Genomic DNA, 26,485 nt, shown 5'->3' with positions numbered 1-26,485 from the left:
GGAGACTATTTACCACAGTTGCCGTCAGCATTGGGGAGTGTATTGGTGGGGGGCTGGCTGCCTGGCAGGATGACCCTTTCAGCCCAGCTCCCCGGCACCAGGGTCCTTGTGAGGTCCACATGCTCCCCCTTGTGGTCAGCCTGGTTTCACTCTGCTGAGTTTTGGCCAGTGATAGCACCCAGAACTGGTCTTCCCGTTCAAAACCTGTCTCAGATCCCTAGGACAGGTGCTTGGGAAGGGGCTTATTATTATTTTATAGGAGTTTGGGTGGGTGGCTTGGATTTCGGCCGTCAGCTCTGGGAGAAACAAAATAACCCAGGGTGATTGATGGGCCCCTTGTAAATTTGTAAAATAAATCAGCTTGGCAGAGAGATTCAAAAAAACCTGTCAGGCAGCAAACATTTTTTTAACAGCCTGTAAAACTTCCTCCATCCTTCACATTTGTCAGTGTCAGGCTGATGATGCATCTGATAGCTGGGTGAGCAGCGACCGCGGCTGGGAGGGTGGGCTGGCAACGTTCCCCGTCCTTCTTGTGTTTCTTGTTTTCCCGTGGTCTGAACACTTTCAGCACCTGGGTTGGAGGGAGCCTAGGCTAGACTAATTGGTGGGTGAGGTAAGAGTTCTACCCAAGTTGTTACTGGCTTCATAGTCAGACTTCAGTGTGGCCATGCTCGTACATTCATTCAGCCAATATTTACTGAGGGCTTTTCAGCAAAGGCACTGGGGTTGGCACCAGGGATGCTGGGGCGGGAGGGGGCAAAGCAGACCTGGAGCATCCCGTGCAGGGCAGTTCTGGATGCCCCATCACAGAGCTCGTTTACTGGGAGGTGGGCGAAGGCAAAGGGGAAGGGAAGTAAGACCTCCAAAGGGAAGTTCACTGGGCTCTTCTGATGCTTCCCAGGTGGCGCAGTGGTAAAGAATCCTCCTGCCAACGCAGGAGACCCAGGAGACTCAGGTTCGATCCTTGGGTCAGAAGATCCCCCAGAGTAGGAAATGGCAACCCACTCCAGTATTCTTGCCTGGAAAATCATATGGAGAGAGGAGCTTGACGGGCTACAGTCCATAGGCTCACAAAATAGTCAGATATGACCAAGTGACTGAGCACACACACAAGCACACAGATTATGTTTAAAGCTTTAAGGAAAATCCAGACAAGATGGCCTTCATCATATATACTCTGTCTCAGCACACCTCTTGTGCAGGAAAAATTTGGGTAGCATCTCTACCCATGTCACCTCCATCCTTACGTTTGTTGGGGAGGCAGCTCAGTGCCATGGTCACCATCACAGGGAGTGGGGCCAGACTAACCTCCATTCCAGTACAGAGCAGCCGGGGGCAAACGACTTCTCCTCTCTGACCCTCAGTCTCTTCTTCTGTGCGATGGGGATGTAAGACTTGTACTCACTGAGCTGTTCAGTTATTCAAGGAGAGAAGACCTCTGAGGTGCTCAGCAATGTCGGGCATGGAGTGGTAACAATAATACTAGTTGCCGTTGTTAGTTCAAGGAAGGGTCTGCCCATCTTCCACCTGCTCATGTCAGATACTGGCGTGCAGGGGGCTGTTTGCTCATTGACTGAATGATGGATCCCCCACTAGCATCCATGAAGGCAGAGCCCTGGGCACCCAGAATCAGCCCGGAGCACCAGCTGCTGCCCAGATCTCCTCCTGCCCCCCGCAAGCCATCCTTGTCTTATCATAATTGAAAATGTTGAACCAATTAGGACCAGTAACAATTAAGATGTGCCGAGGGCATGTGAACATTTGCAAACACTTATTAAGACACATCAATAATTAAGCCCTTCTTTAATGGTTACATTTCTGGCCTCCAGATGTATCTGTTTATCTGTTAATGGACCTGGGGTCACAGCGTGCTTTGAGATCTGCGTTATGACCTTACACGTAACGAGAATTAAAAATTCTTCCCTCGCTTGGATTCTGAGTTTGACAGTGAAACAGCAGAGCAAGGATGCCCAGGCTTCTTTCCAGCTGCCTGATCCTAGGGGTTCACTCTTCAAAGCCCGCCAGCTAGCCAGGGTGCAAATCCAGGCTCTGCCATTGTGCAGCCTCGGGGAGTGCCTGAATCCTCCCTTTCCGGCTTCCCAGGTGGCTCAATGGTAAAGAATCCGCCTGCCCATGCAGGAGACACAAGAGACTGGGGTTCGATCCCTGCATCAGGAAGATCCCCTGGAGGAGGAAATGGCAACCCACTCCAGTATTCTTGCCTGGAGAAGCCCATGGACAGAGGAGCCTGGTGGGCTATATAGTCCATGGGGTTGCAAAGAGTCGGACACATCTTAGCTACTAAACTGTTTTTATATGAGATCTCCTGATTTTTTTTTTTTAATGTGGCAAGTCATTCAAACTTTTCTGGCTGAGCTCTGCAGCATGTGGGATCTTCTGGCAGGGATCAAACCTGTGCCCCCTGCATTGGCAGCATGGAGTCTTAACGACTGGATCACGAGCAAAGTCCTGAAATTTTGATTTTTTAAAATCACTGCCTGGGCCAAATGAACACCTCTGTGGGTTGATTTGGCCTCCACCCCTACTCGTGATCACGTGTGTTCATGGGCATCCTTTGCCAGATAATTGCTTAGGTGTCCACTTCCTTCTAGCTGGAGGCTCAAGGATCGAAATGTACCTTTCTGATTTAGGGACAATCTGTAACAAATTGGTGCGGATTGGAAACCAAATCAGCTAACTGGAAAGGAAGTAATTGAATAGTCGAAGATTCAGGTTTTGACTCCGTCTGGCGTTGAGAGGTCGAATGAGTGGGTGGGTGGAGGTGCACAGGGCCACTCAGGTCTGGTTATTTTGTCCATTGTGAAATGTATCAAAGGCCAGAGGATTTGATCCTGGGGGAGGCAGGGGGGCAGAACTGTGATCAGAGTGTTCTCTCACCTGGGGGTTAAACCTACAAACACAGCATCCCTAGCTTAGAGTAGGCCTCTCCTGTGTTCAGTCTGAAATGGAACTTTACTTTTTAATATATTTGTACTTGTGAGTAATTAGTAGTCATTTGTTTCTTTGCTTCTTTCTTTATTGGATCAAATCACCCCAACCACTCCTCGGGTAGTCGGGTGTAATCGGATTTGGTTTCTAACATGCTTTTAAAGTAAAGAAATAAATACAATCGAGGCTTGTAAAAGGTGATCATTAGAGAATGGGCCTCGGTCCCATAACTTTAAAGTAATAGCCCCATTATGAGAGGGGGCAATGATTTTATAACTGTTCCTTGCACGGATGTTGGAAGGTTGAGGGGCTTCGCGGGCAGGTCGGGCGTTGCAGTAAAAGCTTTTCCAGCAGCCATTTAACCTCCATTTACGAAGAAATAAAGCGAAATTGATGCCGATTTGGGCCTGCTTTGGGGGGTATTTTTGTTCCATAAAAGCGCTTTTGCTTGCAATTTGCTGAGCTGCCCTGTCACATCAGAAAGGGCCGCTGTTGATAAAGATAAAGCTTTATGGCCACAATATTTGCTGCTAACAGCAACCTAATGCAGCATTTTCATTTTTGTGCAATTAATGTTAACGTCTGCTACGAAAATTGTCATTAAATACCATTTTAAAATCCATTCAATTTGCATATGCAAAGCCCATTTACCATCACAGAAGATATAGCCGGCACTTCATCACGTCCTTCCCCTGGAATTGTAGCCACTCAGTTTTATAGCGATTTAAGATTTTTATATTGAAAGCTCGATGGTAATGGATGTTCTTTCTGAGCCCGGCTGACTTAAGCTTTTCCATTGTACGTAGAGCCACACAGCCCCAGACACTTTGGGGGGTCGCACGGTACCCGAAGAAAGAGCACTGGATGGGGAGTGCTGGCCAGCCGAGATCTGACTTGGGTCGGTCACGCCCTGCTGTGTGACCTTGTGAACATTTCTTCACCTCTCTGAACTTCTGTTTTCCTGTTTCAAAGAAGGGCTTCGAACCAAATGATTGCTAAGGAGCTGTGTTCTAATATCTCTTTTTTTTTTAAATAAAACTTTTAGCTGCACCCCCACAGCACTCAAGGTCTTAGTTCCCTGACCAGGGGTCGAAACCCTACACCCTGCCATGGAAGCACAACATCTCAACCGCTGAACCGCCGTGGCAGTCCCCGTATTTCTAAATGTACGCATGCCAGTTAAGAATCCGGGCCAAGCCTTTCTGGGAAAAAGTTGTGTGGTCTTAGGGAGGTCAGTTCGTCTCTCCGTGGCTCAGCTGGGTGAGTAACCCTGCCTGCTTCCTGCACAGTGTTTCATTTTCAATGTTGTGCTAGTTTCTCGGGTATGGCAAAGAGGTTCAGTTGTACATATATAACATATATATATTCTTTTCCATAATCTTTTCCATTATGGTTTATTACAGGATATCGACTATAGTTCCCTGGGCTATGCAATAAGGCATTGTTGTTTATCTGTTCTATGTGTATCTGCTAATCCCAAACTCCCAATTTATTCCTCCTCTATCCCCTTCCCCCTTTGGTAACCATAGGTTTGCTTTCTATGTCTGGGAGTCTGTTTCTGTTTTATAAATAAGTCCATTTGTACCCTATTTTAGATTCCACATATAAGTGATATCATATATTTGTCTTTCTCTGCCCGACTTATTCACTTAGTATGATATTCCATACGTCTATCCACGTTGCTGCAAATTGCATTATTCCATTCTTTTTTATTGCTGAGTAGCATTCCCTTGTGTGTATGTATACACATGGGTTGGGAAGATCCCTTGGAGAAGGGAATGGCAACCCACCCCACTATTCTTGCCTGGAGAACTCCATGGACATAGGAGCCTGGCAGGCTACAGTCCATGGGGTCGCAAAGAGTCAGACAGGACTGAGCAACTCACACTAACATATATATACGCCACATCTTCTCTATCCATTCATCTGTCCATCACAACTTCTAGATTGCTTCCAGATCTTGGCTAAACAGCGCTGCTGTGAAACACTAGGCTGCACAGGGTTTTAAGGATGATGGGCTGGAACTGACATAGAGGCAGAACATACCCTGAGAATCCCAGTATGCTGGTTACTGCTGTAACATCCTACTTACAGATGAAGGAACAGAAGTCCTAGGAGGAACGAGGGCTGGGAATGAAGGTGTGATGAAATGCCCGGGCGACTCCTGGCCGGGGCTCCCCCGGGACACCATGCTGTCTTCAAGACACTGGCGACCAAAATGGGCCAGGCTAGTGACCACACAGTGGGGACTCTGCACTGCGCCGGAGAACCTTGCCTCGCCTTCAGAGACTGACTCGGGTGTTATTTCAAAGCGGGAAGAAGGATGATGTACAGATAATTAGTCAATCTGGCCCACGAGTGACTTTCCAATGTGTCTCTAGTGCCACATTCCAGGTCTTGAGGGCTGATGAACAGAAATGCATTTCCAGTAAGAGAGTGGTACGTATTATTTGAGGCTAGGGAGACAGGAAAGCTTACCAAAGAGAGGATGCTGCATTGAGCTTTGATGAACAAGTAGGTTTTACCAGGTAGGATGGTGAGAAAAGGCAGAGGGAAAAGCATACAAAAGAATGGTGGCGGACACTGTGGGAAACACACGTCAGCTAAAAAAAAATAAACAGAATCCCCATGTGGTCCAGCAGTTCCACTCGCGGGTATATATGCAAAAGAATCGAGAGCAGGGACTCAAGCAGATACTCGCACACCCATGCTCATAGCAGCACCAGTCACAATAGCCAAAAGGTGGAAGCAACCCGGATGACTATTCTGAATCGATAAACAAAATGTGATATAGTTTGGACTATTATTTAGCCTTAAGAAGGAAAGGAATTCTGATCCATACTACGCCCCAGATGACTCTCAAGTACATTATGCTGAGTGAAACATGCCAGACACAAAAGGACAAACACATACTATGGGTTAGGAAACTCTGCCGTGCTGGACAACTGCTGTTTTTGCCTGCCGTTGTGTTCTGTTCTCATCCTTCTGGGTCAGAACCCCTCTTTCCACATCTTTTCCACCGTCAGCCCATATAGATTGTGGAGACTGATTCCAAGCAAGTCCCCTCCAACGAGGGGCCGGGGGTCAGGCCTGACCCATCAGAGCATCAGAATCCCCCGGCCTCAGTAACTGGAGCAGAGGCAAGGCACAGTGACCCCGGCCTGGCCAATCAGTGTATTTTGCAATTTCTACTCGCCCCTGCGGTTGGGTCAGGGACAAGCACGGTACTGAAGTCGGGCCAAAGAATCTTAACCTCAAGGCTTTTATGGTTGCTTTCCACTGAGGTCACTAAACGCATAGGATCTAAGGATGCAGCTGTCCCTGGCCATTTTGCCAAGTGAGGAAGAAGCTTATCAGAGACTGGAGCCAAAACTGGGAAGCACAGCCAAGTCATGGAGAGACAAACATGGCATTGCCTGAGTGCCTAGATCCAGCTCTGCCTGAAGCTCTTCCCTTTCACTCATGTGAGCCAATAAATTCCCCATTAAAAAAAAAAAAAATCCAAGTTGTTTGAGACTTGATTACATGCAACCACAGTATTTTATAGAATGTCACAGATTCCAGAGTTGGGACGTGGGTCACATGTCTGCCTCTGAGCCAATCACCGTGAAGGTGGTTTGTGAAATACGCTGATTGGCCAGGCCTGGATCACTCACCCCTCCCTGGAGTCCACAGTCCCACTCCCGCATTGTTCCTGACCGTGAGCGCCCTGTCACCGCTCAGGTGAGGGGATGGAGCCTTGGGTACCAGCCATCTTACCGTGCCCGGATCCCGAACGTCATATTTGGAGGGAGGGAGGGCGGTTCCTTCTTGAGGCGCCTGTCATCCTGGTCACTGATGCGGATGTCGTTGAGCTGACGGTAGTGCAAATTCTCCCGGGCAGTGACCAGGCCAGCCTTTACGGCCCCTCTGTTCATGGCAATATAATTCCGGGTCAGCTCGTGGGGGCAAGTCGGCTGCTGTTTAAACACGTTCCAGTGTCCGATGGCTGAGGGCGGGGAGAGACGGAGCCAGGGCCACCAAAGTCAGTCAGGGAAGTAAAGCAATCGTGGCATCTCACTGGGAGGAAACTGGGGCACAGATATCTTTCATTAAGCCAGAACCAGCGGAGGGACAGCCCTGCTCGGCTCCCCGGAAAGGGAGGGGCCAGGATTCCCAGATTCTAGTCGGGGCCTGAGCATCCTTCATGGAGCTGGGCTTGCCCACCCTTGGCCTCCTTTGGGGCTTCCCTGGTGGCTCAGCAGTAAAGAATCTGCCTGCCAATGCAGGAGGTGCAGGTTCCATCCCCGTGTCTTCTTTTGTCAAGAAGATCCCCTGGAGAAGAAATGGTGACCCACTCCACTATTCTTGCCTGGGAAATCCCATGGACAGAGGAGCCTGGCAGGCTGCAGTACGTGGGGTCACAAAGGGTCAGAGACGACTTAGCGACTAAACAACAGCAGCCACAGGCCTCCTTTGAGCAATCAGAGGGCTGGTCCTGACCCTGCCCATGCTTGCAATTCAGAAGGTGCAGAGCACAGTCTCCTGCCTGGGGACAAGGCTCACACGGTCAGGGACCCTTGCTCTTTCTCTGACACACTAGACCTGGACCCCATGTGGTCCTGTCCTTTTCAGCTAAGCTGACTTGGTATCATGCTGCAGGGCAGACCCCCGACTCTTTTCCTGGAGCATGGCCAGCTGCTATGTGGCCTGGTTAGAGGGCTCAAGTTCCTTTGGCAACCAAGGACGCTTGCTCACCTTCAGGGACCCCTCCATCCAGCCCCCGGATGTAGAGTCCGTAATTAAAATTAATTCCGGGCAGACTGCAGCTTCTTTCCCGGGGCTTCCCAAGCTCAGCCTGTTAGGAAAGGACAGAGAGCACAGGTCAGGAGTGGGATCTCAGACCCAGGGTGTTACACTGAAATCAGTGGCCCCAGGGCCTGTGGACGATCTCAGCGTGACTGGGGTGTGGACCGCCGACGCCCCTGAGACAAGCGCTAAGCGCTGTTGGGCGTTGAGACACACCTTGGGGAAGCCTGCCTGCTGGGCTCCTGCTCAGGGGCGGGTGAGGAGAGCAGAGTCAGGAGGACCCTGGTGGTAGCGGGTGGTTGGGACCCAGGCCCCGAAGGAGGAGGCACATTTATGAGGCGGGAGAGGGCGGCACAGTCCCACACTGAGCAGCCGCTCTTGGGTCCAGCCTAGATCCGCCCACCTGGTGCTGCATATGATGTATCATAGAGATGGATGGAAAGACCTGGTTCACGGAGACTCCAGTGGGGCCACCCCCCGAAGGAGGGGGAGTCTTCCTCCCTGACCCTTCACTCCTAGCTGGGCCCTCCAATCCTTGTCCCTGGAGCTGCCTGATGTGGGGGGCTGCGGTGACAAGGCCCACTGTCACCCTCCCAGCGGCGGGACAGCCATTCTCACTCTGCGTCTCGGGTCAACTCCTCCTTGACCCCACAGAAGGGGTTTGTGGGGATGAAATTGCTCTGTGATCGACCACATCGATTTCCCCATTGTACAGGTAGGGACGCTGAGAACCAGAGCGGCAGGACCATGATCCTCGGCTCCTAAAGGATAGGGCCGGCTGTGATGTGCAGGTGTGTTTGGCCTCGGGGTGAAGCTCTTTAAAAAAAAAAAAATTATATATTTATTTATTTATTTTTGACTGTGCTGGGTCTTCACGGTTGCGTGGGCTTTTCTCTAGTTGCAGAGACCAGGCTTCTCACTGTCGGGACTTTTGTTGCGGAGCACGGGCTCTAGGGCACATGGTCTCAGAGCTGTGATCCACAGGCTTAGGTGCTCCGAAGCACGTGGGATGTTCCCAGACCAGGGATCAAACCCGTGTCTCCTGCATTGGCAGGCACATTCTTCGCCACGGAATCACCAGGTAATCCTGGGGTAAAGATCCCTCTTAAGCACGATGCTTGTGCTGCCTCTCTGTAGACGAGCAGCTAGCTCCCTGGGCGCAGGGGTCCTTACGGTGCTTAGAACGTTGCTGCTCTTTGTCAGTGGGCACCTGCCGAGGTCTGGGTTCTCCATCTGCTTCTCTTACTTAGTCTTCACGGCTGCCCTGTGAGGCAGCCCATCGCTGTCCCCAGTTCTCAGACGGGGAAGCTGAGGCACAGAGAGGTCAGACAGGCGGCACGAAGCCACATGGGAAGAAGCGGCAGAGCTGGGGTTGGAACCCAGGCTGTGTTCTCCGGCCCACACTCAGATCCTCCTGCTAAAGAGATACCAGCCAGGGGTGCGTGGCTCCTGGTGCCATCAGGCCTGGGGGCCGGGGACTTTATGAGCTGGGTGGGTGCAGCTGCTCCTCCGACCCCTGCGGGCCCCAGGCTCCCAGTTGCAGGGTGTTAAACCCCCAGGACTTCACTGCTCCAGCCTCACCAAAGACTGTCTGGTGGCTCCGCCCTCACCCTTTCTCCAGTCCCCTGTCAGTCTCTGTCTCTACAGCTCGGGCTCCCAGAGACCTGAGTGCACAAAAGTGGATGATCCAGGACCACCCATAATGGCTCATCACTGCCTTTGGAATAAACCACTCCCTTAGCCCGGCAGTCTGGGCCCTGCACTTTCCAACCCCACCCACCTCTGCAAGTTTGCCCCCAACTCCCCAACGTGACCCTCAGACTTGGGCACAACAGACCACTCCCCACCCTGAAGGGTCTGCAGGCAGCCCAGTCGCTTTTGCTCCTGCCTGCCTTCCCTTTTCTGGTTCTTATTCTTCAAACTTACTGGAGCCCTCCAGCTCACAGTGGCTTCTCCCTCCTCTGGCTCCAGTAACTCTTCCTATATGTTCTGTTCATTTGGATAAGCTTAGAATGTAAGTGACCTCAGTTTCTAGGAATGCACATGCAGGCCAGCCTGCCTGGATTATAAATTCCTATGCATCTAGAACCATGGCTTCTGTCGGTTTCTTTTTCCTGGTTGCATGTAACCAATGCTCACTAAATGCCTGAGATTAAAAACTGCCTCCTCTGGGAAGCCCTCCTGGGTTGCCCTCAGTGCAGACAAACTTCCTTGTCTATGGCCCCATCGGGCCCTGAGCTCACATTTAGGGTGATCCAGTGGTTAAAGACTCTGTGCTTGCAGTGCAGAGGGCATGGGTTCAATTCCTGGTCAGGGAACTAAGGTCCAACATGCAGCATGGTCAAAACAAAAAAAAACAAGAAACAGAATTACACACTAGAAATAGTAGAACTGCTTCAGCGGGGACAGGGTATGACAGTGTGGTGCTTGGTGAAGAAGTCAGTGACAGAGGACCACATATTGTATGATTTTATTTCATGAAATGTCCCTAATAGGCAAATCCATAGAAACTGAAAGTGGATTAGTGGTTGCCTACGGCTGAGATGGCAAAGGGAGTAGAATGATTTAGGAGTGACGGTTAAGGGGTATGAGACTTCTTTCGGGGGCAATGAAAATGTTCTGAAATTGACCGTGGCGCTGGTTGCCCAATCCTGTGTATATGCTGAAAGCCACTGGATCGTATACTTTAAACGGGCGAATTGTATAGTATGTGAATTATAGCCCAATAAAGCCATTAAAGGTTACAAAGTAGTGTAATTGGGTTATTAATTGTGTGATGATCAGTTTAATGTCTGTCTCCCTTGGTAGACTGTCTGCTGTCTTTCTTTCTTTCTTCTTTCCTTCTCTCTCTCTGTCCCTCCCTCCATTCTTTCCTTTCTTTCAAGGTTGATTATTTTAAAAATAGACTTTATTTTTAGAGCAGTCTTGGGCTTACAGCAAAATTGAGCAGAGATTCTCAACACACCTCATAGAGAGTATTTATTTCCACCCCTGATTTTCAAACCGATCAGCAAAGAAGAGATACCAGTAGAGAGGGGTTGATCGAGTGAATGAATGAATGAGCTGCGTCTTTGGAGACACTATCAGTTCTTTGCTACCCACCGCCTCACCATTTTCCTCCCTCTTCCTTCTCATCTCGGATCCCAGGCCTCGACCTTCCTTGAGAACTAGGAGTTCTGAGTTTCAGGCAGGGGCCTCAGCTGGGTGGTTTGTTTTGATTTCCTTCTACATGATTCACTCCGAGCCGCAGACAAAGCCCTGGCTCCTCATTTGTTTATGAAAATGATCTGCCCTCTCCAGTGCCGGGGAGGGAAGTTAATTAAAACGTGACTTCTCCGGGAGAGGCCCCGCCTCCCTCCCGCAGGTGCAGGTGGGCCGACTTCCAGCTGGCAGAGGATCGACAGACAGACTCCATGGCTGCCACTGGGCAGGGGGCGGTGGAGAAGGAGACGGGGGGAAAGCGAGTGCCACCATCTCCACGCTTTTTAGTGACGGTTGCCCAGGAATCAACAGCGGCCAAAAACACTGAAGCCTTGGGCTGCAAAAATCATCCCAATGGGAAAGTCACTCATTCGTTCCCTGCACAAATATTTATTTTGCATTTCCTCTGCACCAGGCTCTGTGCCAGGAGTTGCAAGGTGAACAAACTGCCCCCTGCCCTTATGAAATTCATTATCTTGCTACAAGGACAAACGGAACAAGTAATGACAACCAAGGGCATCAGAGGGTTCGATAGAGGAGCACAGACTGCCTCTAGCTCTGAGAATGTGTGAGTCTATAGAGTGAGAGAAGGTATTTGCAATACATACATCTGACAAAGAGCTGTTATCCATCATATATAAAGAGTTGCTACAGATCAATGAGAAAAAGCCAGGCGATCCTATAGAAAGACAAGAAAAGACTTGAATAGGCCCTTTATTAAGAGGATGTCAAGATGGCCAGGACCCCCAAGTCAAGGTGCTCAACCTCTGAGGATTGCAAAATAAAAACTCAGTGCTATTGGTAAAGATGTGAAGTAACCAGAACATTCAGGTGCTTGGTAGGAGTGTAAATTGGTACAAGCACCACAGAAAACTGTTCAGCAATACCTATTAAAGCTAAACATATACCTACCAATAACCCAACAATTCCCTCCTGGACACCCAATGGGAATGTGTGCCCATGTCCACCCAAACAGATGTCTGAGAATGCTCACAGTAGCTTGATTTGTCATAGCCAACCACCAAAATGGCCATCCCAGGTGGATAAAAAAGTGGTGACCGATTCATTCCATAGAATACTCCACAGCAGTGGTGCTGAACTGGGGGCAGTTTTGCCCTCCCAGAGGACATTTGCCCATGTCTGGAGACATTTGTGGTTGCCACAGCCACGGAGTCGGCACTGCCCTCGGTCCAGTGGGTGAAGGCCAGAGATGTTGGCCAACATCCCAAGATCCACAAGACAGCCCCCACCCCCAATAACAGAGTCATCTGGCCCCCACGCCAGTCGGCTGAGGAGCTGCCCACTGCAACAGGGATGAAAGATCAGCTCTACACAGCCACGTGTGGTTCTCACTCAGTGTGGGGTGAAAGGAGCCGGACATAGAACTTACACACTGCTTCACGTGGATGAAGTTCAAACACAGCACTACTAACATCTGGCTTTAGAAGTCAGGAGGGTGGGTACCTTTGGGGCAGGGACACTGGCTGTAAGCAGCACAAGGAGGCTTTGGGGGTGTTGGTCCTGCTTGCCCTCATGGCGTGGGTGCCCTACGAGGTCCTGTCTGCTTCCCTCCTGCAAAACCCGTTCATGTGTGATAGTGGCCACATGGCGCAAGAGCAGCGGGCTCCTGATATTACCTTCATGCTTGATGTCCTACCCTTGGCAATTTAATCCTTTAGGTTCATGCTGTGTGTCTCAGAGTCCTTGCATTCACATATAAACACCCTAGATGTTGTGCAGTTGCTCAGTCATGTCCAATTCTTTGTGATCCCATGGACTGCAGCACCCCAGGCTTCCCTGTCCTTCACTGTCTCCAGGAGTTTGCGCAAACTCATGTCCATCGAGTTGGTGATGCCATCCAACCATCTCATTGTTTGTCTCCCGCTTATCCTCCTGGCCTCAATCTTTCCCGGCATCAGAGTCTTTTCCTCTAGGGAAATACCACAGAGGAGCAGCGTATTCACCCATTACCAGCTCAGCTGCCCAATGACACGGGATAACTGGGCCCACCCTGGTGCTACCACCGCCAACCACGGCAACATTGTAGTCATGGTGACCGTGGGCCGGGCTCCATGGGGGCGCTTACCCCTTGTACCCCTAACAGTTAAGGCAGCCCTGCAAACTACACAGCTTTTTGGGTGGGAAAGGGAGGCCTGGACAGCTGGACTTGTTTGCCCAAAGCTTCACTGCTAATGAGAGGCCACGGCTGGATCTGAACCCACACTGGACTCCACATCTTTGCTGCGCCTTGGCATGTAGCATCAATTGCCTGGGATTCTCCATTGTCTTTTCCTGTGCACAAAGTCAGCTCCATAGACTGGATTTTGCTCATGTTTGCATGACGCCCTCCACACACACAGAGGATATGAGTAGCCATCTGTCCAGGAGAGCCCTGGGCACAGGCACCGTTTGCTGTATAGACTGGGGGTGATAGGAAAAGCTATCATTTCAGTGACCTGGACATGGGACAGCTAAGTCATGCCTGGGTCAGAGCTGGACAGGAAAGAAGATCCAGCTCTTGGGTTGGCATTTTTGGGGAGAGCCGATCTAAAAACGATTCGAGTGGGGCAGCCCGGGAGAACAGGAGTGCTGCCGGTCCTTTGAGGGGCTCCCCAGAAGCAGTAAAAGGACCAGCCAGAGGTGGGGTGGCCTGGCACCGGCTCTGGGCCTCCCGCCCCAGTTTGTCCAGAGGGGCTTTCTAGAAGCCTACAGAGAAAAGCTGCCTGACAGAAGGGTCTGCGGTTCCCTGGGCAACTCAGGGGACTGGTTAAGGGCTGACCAACAGGTGCCCAGAGGAGCTCCTGACTCTGAACTTCTGGACGTAGGCAGACAGGCTGTGAAACTACTGAGTCGTGGTCACAAATCAGCTCTGACTGGACACTTGGGTAAACCAGGCGGTCTGTGGGTTCAGCCCAGGAGAGGATGAGAGAGAGTGCTCAACTGGGATGGTCAAAGGTCCTGGGGCAAATGCACAGATGTTGGGCCACGTGAAGGCAGAGAGCACCTGCCCACACAGGGGTCCCCAGAGACCACCTTGTTCTCTTTATAACAGAAGTAAAGGAAACAACAAGTAAGAGCGAATATTTCCTGAGCATCTGCTACATGCAAGGCTCAAGTTATACCCTGTGACCTTGCTTATCAAGCCCTGTTAGTGAGCACTTCCTGTGTCCTGAGAGCTTGTTGTACTTCTCCCTGGACTCTCCCAACCCCACCGGGAGGTTGTTCTCCCATTTGATGGGTGGGAAAACTGGAACTTAAAGAGGTTCCTACTTGCCCAAAGGCACCCAGGTGGAAGTGTGTGCTAAGTCGCTTCAGTCGTGTCCAACTCTGTGCGACCCCATGGACTGTGGCCCGCCAGGCTCCTCTGTCCATGGGATTCTCCAGGCAAGAACACTGGAGTGGGTTGCCATGTCCTCCTCCAGGGGGTCTTCCTGACCCAGGGACCTTACGTCTCCTGCATTGCAGGTGGGTTCTTTACCACTAGTGCCACGTGGGAAGCCCAGTAAAGGGAAGCGCTGCAGTTAACCTCAGCCCTCTGATATCATACTTCTGCGCTCACCCTCAGCGGCCCCTCACAACCACTCTATAAGGGAGGTCACATTGTCCCCACTGGACAGACAGGGATGTCGAGGCTCAGAAAGAGATGGAATGGCAGACTCCTTTCATTTCCCACTGCCCTCGCCCCACTGCCCCGCAACGCTAAGCCCTCCTTGTATTTCTCGTTCTTATGGCTGACTTCGAAGACATCTCAAGCACGACACTCAAGGTCTTTTCAGAGGCACACCTTCACTTTGCACAATGGGGAACTGTGAAATACTGGCAGCTACTCGGATCTGGGCTCCTAGAGGGAATCCTTGTCCTCGTGGTGGTTAGACTCAAGAGGCGAATGTGGGAGACAAATCCCCGCCCTGAGTCTGGCCGCCCTGCCCTTCTCAGCCGTTTCAAACTGCGCCTTTCTCGGAGTTTGCTCTGTCGCAGAGTGGTTTGGCTGGAATACAGCTCTGGGTGACAGCTGTCCCCATCAGCAGACAGCTTCATTAAACCTCATTAAGATGTCATCCCTCGCTGCCTTGCTTCTTGTCTCCCAGCTCTAATTAAAACCATCTCGCTCCCCGTCCCAGGGGTGGTCTTGGGATTCTCTGGTCTCCTTCTTGCACGGCCGCTCCTCTCTGCTCCCCAACATCGAGGACCAAGCCCTGGAAATCCGTGCTGACATCCAGGCCAGGCAGGCAGCCCCTGGCCCGGAAGCCCCCTCAGAGCGGCCTGTCGCCAGCCTCGAGACCGCTGGGGCTTTCCGGAGGTAAGTACAAGTGGCAGGTACTGCCGGCAGGCTGCCTTTGGAGTCACTGGAGACCCAGGAAGAAGTACCAGGGGACAATTCAAAAAAAGTGACCCGGCCTTACAACTCAAGTGTGACGATTCTCCACCCCGTACGCTCTTAAAAAAATCCTTAACTTGCCCCCATTTCTCACCAAAGAGGTAAAAATGGGTGAAATTAACTGGCTTTGCTTCTTGAACAGTCTAAACTGGATCTTGCTCTGCACAAACGAGCTGGTGGTCATTTCCAAGATGGGTTTTCTGCCTGGGAGCTCAATGCCTGAGTTCCGGACCAGTCTTAGGTGTTCATCTGTGAGGACCGAGCCCCCCAGGGGAGTCACTCCCACCTCCTGGCAGCCACAGAAGGCTGTGACTCATTAACCCTCTAGTCCAGAGTCTCAGCTCAATGAACGCTTCTTCGACAGTTGAGAAGCCTCCGCTCGCTTTCCCGCATCCTATTAAAGCGTAGTTCTGTGAAATCCCACGGTTATTGCCTGGTAGTTATTAAATAAATATCTGTATACGGCTCTGCCCACACCCGCGCACGCACACACATCCCGTCTTGCTCGCGGAGGGGGAGTTCATTATTGTAAAACAACTTAAGATCCTCGAATGAAAAGCACAATATAAATGCAAATTGTGATCACGATTAGCATAGAGGATATTTATTTATTTCCATAATGAGAACCTCAGATAAACAATCATGTGAAATAAGGTGCATTATGCATCAAAGGACCCCGGCGTCGTCTCAGAAGCCGGGTTCTTTGAACCGTGTGTATTGTGTGAGCAGCAGTCGAACATCGCATAACGATACTAAAAAGCCACACACCAAAAGACCACATCCATATATGATCAAAGGCATCGAAAATAACGTTAAGTGGAAAAAAAAAATCAGCGGGATTCAAAAATTTACATATACTATTGTTACGAACACGCAGAAAAGAATTCATTGAAAAAAAAAAATACTGGAAGTAACCATAAGAAGGTATGTGTGAGGGTATGTCCTTAGAGATGGGGCCTTTGCGCGGGGGGCCAAGGGTGGGGGCTGGGTATTGAGACTTTATTTTTATAATTAAAAAGGCAGAGTTAAAGCCAGTTTCTGTTTTCTGTGTTCCCTCCCGCCAAGCATCAGAGTTAGAGTTCTTCTCCTGGGTCATCACTACTCTGCTGCACTTGTGTACTGGGGCTGAACTGGCTTCCCCAGGTCAGGGGAGGAAGGGAGGGGAGAGGGGAGCCCCAAGCCCATAGGAAGATGTGGAAAGCCAACATATTGATGTCACAGAGCTGAGACCTTGCTCTGCCAGTTCCTGTGTGACCTTGGGCAAGTCACTTGACTTCTCTGGTCCCCATTGCTCACCTGTAAAACCTCCCTGACTGAGGACTGGGGCCCAATAAGCCAGTGGTCTCCATTACTGCTGTCATTGCTGGTGTTACTGGGTCAGCTCACCAGCTCAGGTCAAGGGGGGTGCGGCCCGGGCACTGCAGACACCTATCCAGGCCCCACTGAACCTGCCCGGCCACCCCATGGGCCCCTGCCTGGTTCCCATGCCCCGGGGCCGCCTGTGTTTCGCCGCCTGCCAGGGTTCCTCCGTCCTCCACTCCCCGGGCCAGCCCCGGCTCCCTTGGTGCTGCCAGAACCGTTGCTGCAGCTGATGTATGGCCCTTGGTGTGCGAGGCGGTCACAGGGATAGGGCCCCGGCGTGTCCTCCCCTCCCCCCTCAACAGCTTGAAACCAGGTCCTTCATTTGCATTTACATGATCTCGCTGTGCAGCTTATGAGATCGAGAGATTTATTTGCTACTTAGCTTGATGTTTGATTACACTCAGAGAAGGCAGCGAGCAGCAAAGTGCACGGATGCCTCGCTCTGAGCCCGCGGCCTCGGGGGGCCAGTAACTCAATAGCGGGTTTAGGTGGATGAGGGGGAAACGCTGTGCGTTTCAAAAAAGGCAAACATGAGAGGTTGGAAGGAACAAACACCATGATTTGGATTTTTTTTCTTTTAAAGCAATGAAAATTGACTAGGTATCCTCTGAGATTATGAGCAGACCCGTGCCACATTCAGGAGGGAGCTCACTGTCCTGGGAGAACTTCCTCCTGGGCAGCAGCAGAATCTCCCACAAGAGATGCTGCCTCTGCTGTCGGGAGGCGGCGGGGACGGACTCCCGCTTACAAGGACGGCTCTCGAACCGGAATGTCTGGGTCAACGGGGGCTCTGTCAGTTACACCTGCGTGGTCTTGACACAGTCTCTCAACCGGCCTGCACCCCAAGTTCCCTATCTGTAAAGTGGGGGAGACAACACCCCATTTTAGGTCTGCGGCTGAGACAGGCAGACGAGATGCTCTTGGCACTATGGTGGATGAGGAGCGGGTACCTGATAAATGAAGCTGTTACGAGCACGACTGGCCATTCTCTGAAGACACAGTGGATAAAACTAAACACCCTGGTGGAGAGAAATCACCGGGTGTAGGGCTTTGCTAAGTGTTACTCGCCTGTTTTGTGATTTATCCGTCGTGTAGGGTTTAATCCCAGACTCCCAGCAGTCCAGCTCTGGGAGCGCACAGCTGGGGCGAGCTCTAGGAAGGCAGACTCGTTTTCCTAATGGTCTGAGCTGGGCGTAATTAGGAGCAGAGATCTGCTGCTACCAGCGTATTGCTCATCACATCCCAGCTCCAGACAGAAATCATTTGGCACCTTACTGGGACTTTACAGTTTGGTGCTTAAAAACACAAGTTTGGGGGCTCCCCTGGTGGTCCAGTGGTTAAGACTCTGTGCTCCCACTGCAGGAGGCACAGGTTGGATCCCTGGTTGGGGGAACTAAGATGCCTTATGCTGCTGCTGCTGCTACTGCTAAGTCTCTTCAGTCGTGTCCGACTGTGTGTCCCCATAGACGGCAGCCCACCAGGCTCCCCCGTCCCTGGGGTTCTCCAGGCAAGAACACTGGAGTGGGTTGCCATTTCCTTTTCCAACGCATGAAAGTGAAAAGTAAAAGTGAAGTTGCTCAGTCGTGTCCAACTCTTAGCGACCCCATGGACTGCAGCCTACCAGGCTCCTCCATCCATGGGATTTTCCAGACAAGAGTACTGGAAGGGGTTGCCATTGCCTTATGCTGAAGGGCATAGCGAAAAAACAAACACAAAAACCCACAGAACAACAAGAACAAAACAAAAACATCCCCACAAGTTTGAGGCCAAATGCACAGGTTGGAATTCTGGATTCTCAACTCTGTGTGGCCTTGAACAAGTTGTTGAACTTCTGAGCCCCCACTTCCTTACTGATACAATAGTTACAATGGGAATACCCAGCTCAGGAGGGTTATTGGAACCTTTCATAATGCCAGGGGAGTTCTTAGCAGAGGGCCAAGAAAGTTCTCAGTAAGAAGCAGTCATACAGACTCCTCTGGTGGTTCAGTGGTTAAGAATCTGCTTAGCAGTGCAGGGGAAACAGGTTTGATCCCTGGTCCAGGAAGACCTCACATGCTGCAGGGCATCTAAGCCCACGTGCCACAGCTACTGAGTCCTCTCTCTAGAGCCCATGGTCCACAACTAGAGAAGCCCCTGCTTGGAGAAGCCTGCACATCGCAACGAAGAGTGGCGCCCATTTGCTGCAACTAGAGGAAGCCTGGGTGCGGCAATGAAGACCCAGCCCAGCCAAAATAAATAATTTTTTAAAAAGGAAGAGGCAGTCATACTAGCTGGTGGACATCATTAGCCTATCCACTGGGTGGAATTATCAGTGACTTTGTCTCTATTTGAACAGAAAACTAGCTATAAAATTAATAAATCCCTTGATGGTGCCTCAAAAAATTAAACATAGAATTGCCATGTGTTCCAGCAATTCTGCTAAGCCCAAAGGATCTGACAACAGGTGTTCAAGCTAATATATGTACACACATGTCTACGGTAGCATTATCCTCAAGAGCCGAAGGACGGAAACCACCCAAGTGTGCAGCACCAGGTGAATGGAAAAAGTGTGGTCTATCCATACATATATAGTAGAATATTAGATAGCCATGCAAAGGAATGGAGTGCTCACATATGCAAGAACCTTGAAAACACAGGTTGAGGGACAGAAGTCAGATGACAAAGGCCACATAACGTGTGGTTTCATTTACAGGAAACATCCAGAATAGTTAAGTCCACAGAGACAGAAAGCAGAAAAGTGATTGCTGGGGAATGGGGGAGTGGGGAACAGTAGTGATCGCTTCATGGCTGTGGGATTTCCTTCTGGGGTGATGAACACATCCTGGAATGAAACAGAAGGCGTGAGTGTGCAGCATCATAAAGGTGTTAAATGCCACTGAATCATACACTGAGGAAATCGGTAATAGCTAATTTTATATAAATTTTGCCTCAATAAAAAGAAAAATTAATATGTCCATGTTGGGCTGGATGAAGCACAAGCCGGAATCAGGATTGCTGGGAGAAATATCAATAACCTCAGATATGCAGATGACACCACCCTTATGGCAGAAAGTGAAGAAGAGCTAAAGAGCCTCTTGATGAAAGTGAAAGAGGGGAGTGAAAAAGTTGGCTTAAAGCTCAACATTCAGAAAACAAAGATCATGGCATCCAGTCCCATCACTTCATGGCAAATAGATGGGGAAACAGTGGAAACAGTGGCTGACTTTATTTTTCTGGGCTCCAAAATCACTGCAGATGGTGACTGAAGCCATGAAATTAAAAGACGCTCGCTCCTTGGAAGGAAAGTTATGACCAATTTAGACAGCATATGAAAAAGCAGAGACATTACTTTGCCAACAAAGGTCTAGTCAAGACTATGGTTTTTCCAGTAGTCATGTATGGATGTGAGAGTTGGACTATAAAGAAAGCTGAGCACCGAAGAACTGATGCTTTTGAACTGTGGTGTTGGAGAAGACTCTTGAGAGTTCCTTGGACTGCAAGAAGATCCAACCAGTCCATCCTAAAGGAGATCAGTCCTGAGTATTCATTGGGTGGACTGATGTTGAAGCTGAAACTCCAATACTTTGGCCACCTGATGCAAAGAGCTGACTCATTGGAAAAGACCTTGATGCTGGGAAAGATTGAAGGCAGGAGGAGAAGGGGACGACAGAGGATGAGATGGTTGGATGGCATCTCTGACTCAATGGACATGAGTGTGAGTAAACTCCGGGAGTTGGTGATGGACAGGGAGGCCTGGTGTGCTGCAGTCCATGGGGTCGCAAAGAGTCAGACATGACTGAGAGACTGAACTGAAGGTTATGCCATGCCTCTTATCTGGACAATTTAGGACATTCCTCTCTCTCTCTTTAGGATGGGAAAGGAAAGAAGTGCAAATGAAGTGGCCACTGTCTCACTGTGGGATCATGGACCACGTGGTTGAAAACGTCGCACAGCTTCAAGGAGGTGAGACTGGGTGGAAATGGATGCAGGGGCCGGGGGACCGTATCCCACCCCAATCGTGTGTCTCTGATGGTCTGCACGCTGGGAGCTGGGGCAGATCTGTCTGTTAGGTGCGTCTTAGAGCTCCAAGAATACTTCTGTTCGAAGGCCAACCTGAGGACCAGTGAAACCGGTTGGGCTCCATTGTGCAAGGAATACCTTTGCTTTGGGCACTTTTGGAAGGCCACAGTTGGCAGAAGGAGCAGTGGAAGGGAGACGGAATGCTGGACTGTGGGTTTGGAGACCTGGATACTTATGCCTAGCTCCTCTCCCCCTCCTCCTGAGGCCCCATCTCACCTGTTCCCGGGACCCTGGAGGATGTCAGAGAAGAGGTCAGACAACCTCAGGTGGATGTACACCCAGAACACAAAGCCTGTGTCCTGAGCCGGCCAGGCGGCCGCTGAGAGACATGTTCTATTTATGCGGGGCTCCATGTCAGTCTTCTTTGGAAGAAAGGGTTCTTCCATTTTAAGGAAAACTTGAAATCGCTCAACTAAGGCCATGCAGAGGTCCTCTCCTGGTGTAGATGGGTGGGATCGGAATCCAGGCTCTGATCCTTCTGCACCCCTTTGAGTCAGCTCCTCAACATTTGTGAAATGGGGACAACTGTCCCCACTTCAGCAAATAATGACAGGATTTAGACAAGACGACTGAAGAAAGGTGCCCAGGAGTGCCCAGCATGCAGCAGGGGTGCCCACCAGCTGGGAAGGGCTCCCCCCTTTGCCCTTTGCTGCCCACATGCCACTGGCTTAGTAAAGGAAGAATAGCCGCTGGGTTGGCTTTGATGTGGCACCAAGGAGGGAAGGAGCCAGTTTCCAGATGCTGGAGAAGAAATAGAATAAGAGTTTGCCTCTACCTTCTCACACCTGAAGGCGTAAGAAATAAATGGCATCTTCATTTGGTCACTCGGTCAGTTCAGCTGCTAAGGGTCAAAGCCAATGGTCCGTGGAGAAATCAGATTTAAGAAAGAGGCTCCCTACCAAAAGGAAAAAAAAAGGAAAGAAAGAAAGAAAAAGCAAAAGCAGAGAATGATCTATGTACTTTTCAAAACTTAAAACAGAAATCAAAGGAAAATGGAACTGTTTTAAGTTTTGACAGCTGCAGGGATCATTCTGTTTGGTTACTCTATTTATGTTTTCATTTTCTTTATAGATTCATTGAAAATCGCATCATGTAATAGGGAAGAAAAATGTTCAGTGTTTTCTCCCCCCCACCCCCATAAACCCTTGTTCTTTCCCAAGAACAGATGAAAACGCCAGCTCCAGTGACTTTTGTTTTGATGTATATTTCATAATATCTCATTGATTGTAAGTTTTATTTCCGTGTCAATAAAAAAACCAGTATTGTAATAAGTGAGAAGGAGTTTAACACAAAATGGCAGCTGACCTGTTAGCACAGCAGATCGCAGGAGTGGAGGAAGGGGTTCTGAAATGAAGCCGGTTAATAAGGACGGCTGTTGATTCCAGCACAAAGCTGGGCGGCTGGAGAACAAGGTCCCACCTCAGCCCCGTCTTTGCAGCCTTGGGGCTGTTTTCTGGTGGGTTCTGGGTTTCCAATTTATAGGAGAGGTCAGGCTGGCCTTAAGCAATGCTGTTTTATATAGCAGAGGTGGCGGAGGCCACTTACAGGGCATAGGGCACCATGCTTGGCACTTGGGAGTTTTCAGAGATGGATGATAACCTAGTTGTAGAGGGAGGAAAAAGATATGGCCACGGGGAAGCATTAACCACAAGCTTTGCTGGTGGGGCTTGGACAGGAGTGAGAGAGAGAAGAGGACTTACGAAGACTGTCCGGGGGCTTATGGCCGAGGGGCTGCAGTCCAGGAAGGGGGAGGGCAGGGGAACTCCGGGGTACAGGGGGCTGGGAGAGGGTCTCAGGCGTCCACTTGATGTCACTCTGAGCAGGGCAGGGAGTCTCTGGGTCTGAGATCTCAAAGGTCAGCTGAGGCTTGGGGGTCTTATGACCAGGAGGCTATATCTTATCAATGACCAGATATTGGTGTAGTATTACGGAAATTGAAAAATGGGCAAGTCCCCAGTGGCTAAAAATCTGCCTGTTTGGGCTAGGCTGGGGCTTGCCTGGTGGCTCGGGTGGTAAAGAATCTGCCTGCAATGCAGGAGACCAGGGTTTGACCCCTGGGGCGGGAAGATTCCCTGGAGAAGGGAATGGCAACCTACTCCAGTATTCTTGCCTGGGAAATCCCATGGACAGAGGAGCCTGGTGGGCTACAGTCCATGGGGTCACATAAAGTCGGACATGACTGAGCGACTAACACTTTCACTTTGGGGCTAGGTTCTCCAGGAAACGGAGCTATTAGGGAAAAGGTAGAAAAGTCAGCCTTGCCCACTGTGAGCCCGCGGGAAGGTAGGAGCTTCTGGATTCAGTGGGAGCAGCGGAATTGGCAGTTTGCTGCCTCGCGACCGTGGCAGGTGCGCAGCAGCCAAGAAGGACAGGAGACCAAAGGCTAACGGGGAGGCCCAACCTAGGAGGGCCACCTGGAGGAGGTTTCCTCCTCACTCCTGGGCCTCCAGTGCTCCTGTCTGTAAAACGAGGGAGCAGAGCTAGCTGATCTCCGGGCCACTCCAGCTCTGCCATTCTCTTTTTGGAGCAAGTTCGAATCCACATCGCCTAGACCCATGTCATCTGATTCTTTTGTTTGGGAAGGCAGAGCACTCAGTGGGCATGCTTTGGGGTCACGTCAGCCTGACCTGGGCGCCACTGTCCAATCTCCCATTTGCCAACTCCTCTCTGAACACCACCCGATTCATAGGCTTGGTGTGAGCAGAGACTATTCAATGTCCCTCCCATAACAAGCCTCACTGAAACTCAGCAGTAGGCTTGAGTGGCAGTTGTTATTAGAGAGAGTGGATGCTATGCTTGACACCTCCATTAGCAGCATCTGAGCCTGGGGACCTGCCCACCTGCACTCAACCAGAACGACCAGAGCAAATCAACTGGGCTGCCCTGGGATGGACCTCCACCCCTTCCTCTCAGACCCAACCTGCCTGCCACTCTGAGGCCCCTCCCCGGGTTTGTAGGAAATCCTCTGAACGCTGAGCCGCATCACATACAATGGATAGAAAGGATTTGGAGAATGGGATGATGAAAACCGTGGATCAGCCAAACCAAGCCCCATCCTCCAACACCCTCCCATGCCCCCACCCCCTCATGTCTATATCCACAACTGAAAATTGGAACTGCCAAGGCTCTGTGGTTGGGAGGGGCTGGGGAACAGACCATGGGAGAGAAGATCTGAGCTGAGCAATATTAACCGCTCAGGATGAGAGACTGTGTGATAAATGATTTAATGGGTGGTTTCAAAGATGGAATCGGGCTGCATAACTCAGGTGAAGATTTCAAATATATGGCATAATTGCTACATGTGAAGTCTGTTTGTACTTAAGCTTTTAGTTCTGGAAATTACCAAGCTCTGTGCTGCTCCTACGATTAATCATTAAAGAATTAAGAGTGAGAATACCCATTATTGTAAAAGACTCGAGTGAAGATGGTCTTGATTCAACTTATAAAATAGACAGATTTGGTGCAACTGAATAATTTTCTTCTTCTCTGCACAAAATCAGGAATGCTAGTCATACTCAGCGGCTGGGGTGAACGCTTACAAACTGGTATAGACCAGCCCATAATTACCAAAATGGGGAAGAAAAAAAAAAAGAACAGCATTTTGTAATGAATGACAAGCTGCTGAGCGGAAATCTAATTTGGTCTAATTAAGCAGCCTTTTGTGAGGATTTGTCTTTAGATGAAAAGAGGGAGCCAAGGAGATCTAAATGCAAATGAACTCCATCATTTTGGTTTTAAAGGGCTAGGCTGAGATGAGTGCCTCCATGCCTAGCCCTCTTCTTCATTAGATTATTAGTCCTCTCCTTGTCACCTCGAGCCCGCACCAGGCCCCACCTGCCTCGGAGGAGCCTCACATTTCCTGTCCCTCGCCTCTCATATCTTTTCAAATAGGGTGCCTCATGTCGACAGAGCTGTCAGGGAGCTTTTGCTTATTCAGGAGCAAATTTTATTTTGCCCAAAGTAATAAAAGCCAATGGGGTTTTGCTTATTAGAGGAATCTGCTGCTATTCTCTGAGGGTGCATCTTCTGAAGTCTGGAGGGTTGAATGCACACCCAATGCCATTGGTACTGACAGAGAGACTGGGGGAAAACCAACCCTGCAGCCCAACCTGCAAGGTAGACCAGATATCCGCCTGAGCGTCCCTGGCTGCTGCCTGTTTGAAGGCTTGAAGCCAGGGTGCCCACCTCTCTAGTCAATCACAGGATCAATTGTCTGACCAGGTGGGTTCTCTTTGGCCCACAGAGGATTACAACACACATCTATCTTGCCCCACACAGAGATGCTGGCACAAGCCCCTCAGCCTCAAGCAGATACTTCAGGGGTAAGCAGAGGCCAAATGCTTGGTTGCTGTTCCTGCATTCACAAGATAGTCCTCAGATTCAACAGTTCACTAGAATGACCCACAGAACTCAGAAGAGCCATTCTACTCATGGTTGTGGTTTCTTACAGCAGAAGGAACTAGACTAGAATCAGTAAAGGGAAGAGGTGCATGAGACAGGGTCCATGAGAGATCACTTGTCCCCTCCTGGTGTTAGGAGATGGAGCCTTTGGAAGGTGATGAGGTCTTACGGATGGAGCCCCCATAAATGGGATTAGTGCCCTTATAAGAAGAGATCAGAGAGCCAAATGTCTGTAAACCAAGAAACATACCCTGCTGACTCCCAGAACTATGAGAAGTATTTGTTATTTAAGCCTCCAGGTCTTGTTCTAGTAGCCCCAGCTGACAAGTACAAGCAGCCGCTATGGGTTGAACAATTACTATGTGCCTGCTGTCTTGGTCAGGGGTCTGTACTTGACGCCTGCCAATTCCTTGACCCTTCCTGACCTGACCTTCCATTTAAACTGTGCTTAGCCTCTCCTCCTCCCCTCCCCTGCTCTCTGCTTTTCCAAAGCACTTATCACCAACTCTGTGGGCTTTTAAAAAATTTCTTTGGCCACACTGTGGCATGCAGGATCTTAGTTCCCCAGCCAGGGATGGAAACCCTGCCCCCTGCAGTGGAAGCACAGAGTCCTAACCACTGGATTGCCAGGGAAATCTCACCAACTCTGTGTTTTACTGATAAAGTTTGGCCATCGCCTTTCTTCCCTCCCTAACATGGGAGCTTGATGAGGCAGGGATTATTTCTTGTGTTACTGTTGTTCACTGCTCTGTCTTCATGCCTAGAATAATTCTTCACACATAGTAGATATTCAAGAAATCTTTGTTGAACAGGGATTGAATGAATGAATTTTCATCATAACATATGAAGCAGGTCTCGTCTTGTCCCAGTTTTACAGATTAGCGCTCAGCAGAGTTACACTGAAGGACGGGGAAGCCTGGCATGCTGCAGTCCACGGGGTCGCAAAGAGTCGGACACAACTTAGCGACTAAACAACAGCTGAACAAGGTTACGTGCATGTCCGGGTCACTCAGCTAATGGCCAGACGCAGGGCTGGGAGACCGGGTGCCTGACTCTAGGACGCCCTGGCTGGTGCCTCTATGATCTACTACAGCCTTTTTATAGTCCTGGAGCACAGAGAAAGCCATCAGCTTGATCGGAGGCACTGAGGTAAATGCAAGAGGCTGTTCATGGTTCCGGCTGCCCCAGGCCTGAGAAGGTCAAGGTCCCAGCACAGACACATCAAGAAGTCCTCTCTCTTTTCCTGAACCATCTCTTCTGTATTAGTTTCCTGTGGCTGCTTAAAAACGGCAAAATTTTGCTTTTGCTGAGTCCTGAAAGCCAGGAGTCCAAAATCAAGGTGCCAGC

At 50.2% G+C, this 26,485-nt stretch overlaps 1 protein-coding gene across 2 annotated transcripts in view; it reads right to left on the bottom strand.

The window, feature by feature from the left end:
• Positions 1 to 26,485, bottom strand: part of CFAP77 (cilia and flagella associated protein 77) — a 150,469-nt gene that overhangs the window by 52,236 nt on the left and 71,748 nt on the right. For both annotated transcript variants that reach the window (XM_055541484.1, XM_055541485.1), the window contains exons 2-3: positions 7,687 to 7,786; positions 6,709 to 6,937 (exon numbers count right to left, since the gene is read on the bottom strand). In XM_055541484.1, coding sequence (XP_055397459.1) covers positions 6,709 to 6,937; positions 7,687 to 7,786 — 329 coding nt within the window. The remainder of the gene's footprint in view (positions 1 to 6,708; positions 6,938 to 7,686; positions 7,787 to 26,485) is intronic.

Source organism: Bubalus kerabau, chromosome 11, assembly GCF_029407905.1.
Source record: "Bubalus kerabau isolate K-KA32 ecotype Philippines breed swamp buffalo chromosome 11, PCC_UOA_SB_1v2, whole genome shotgun sequence".
Classification (NCBI taxonomy): Eukaryota; Metazoa; Chordata; class Mammalia; order Artiodactyla; family Bovidae; genus Bubalus; species Bubalus kerabau.
This window is presented reverse-complemented; position numbering and strand designations above follow the sequence as displayed.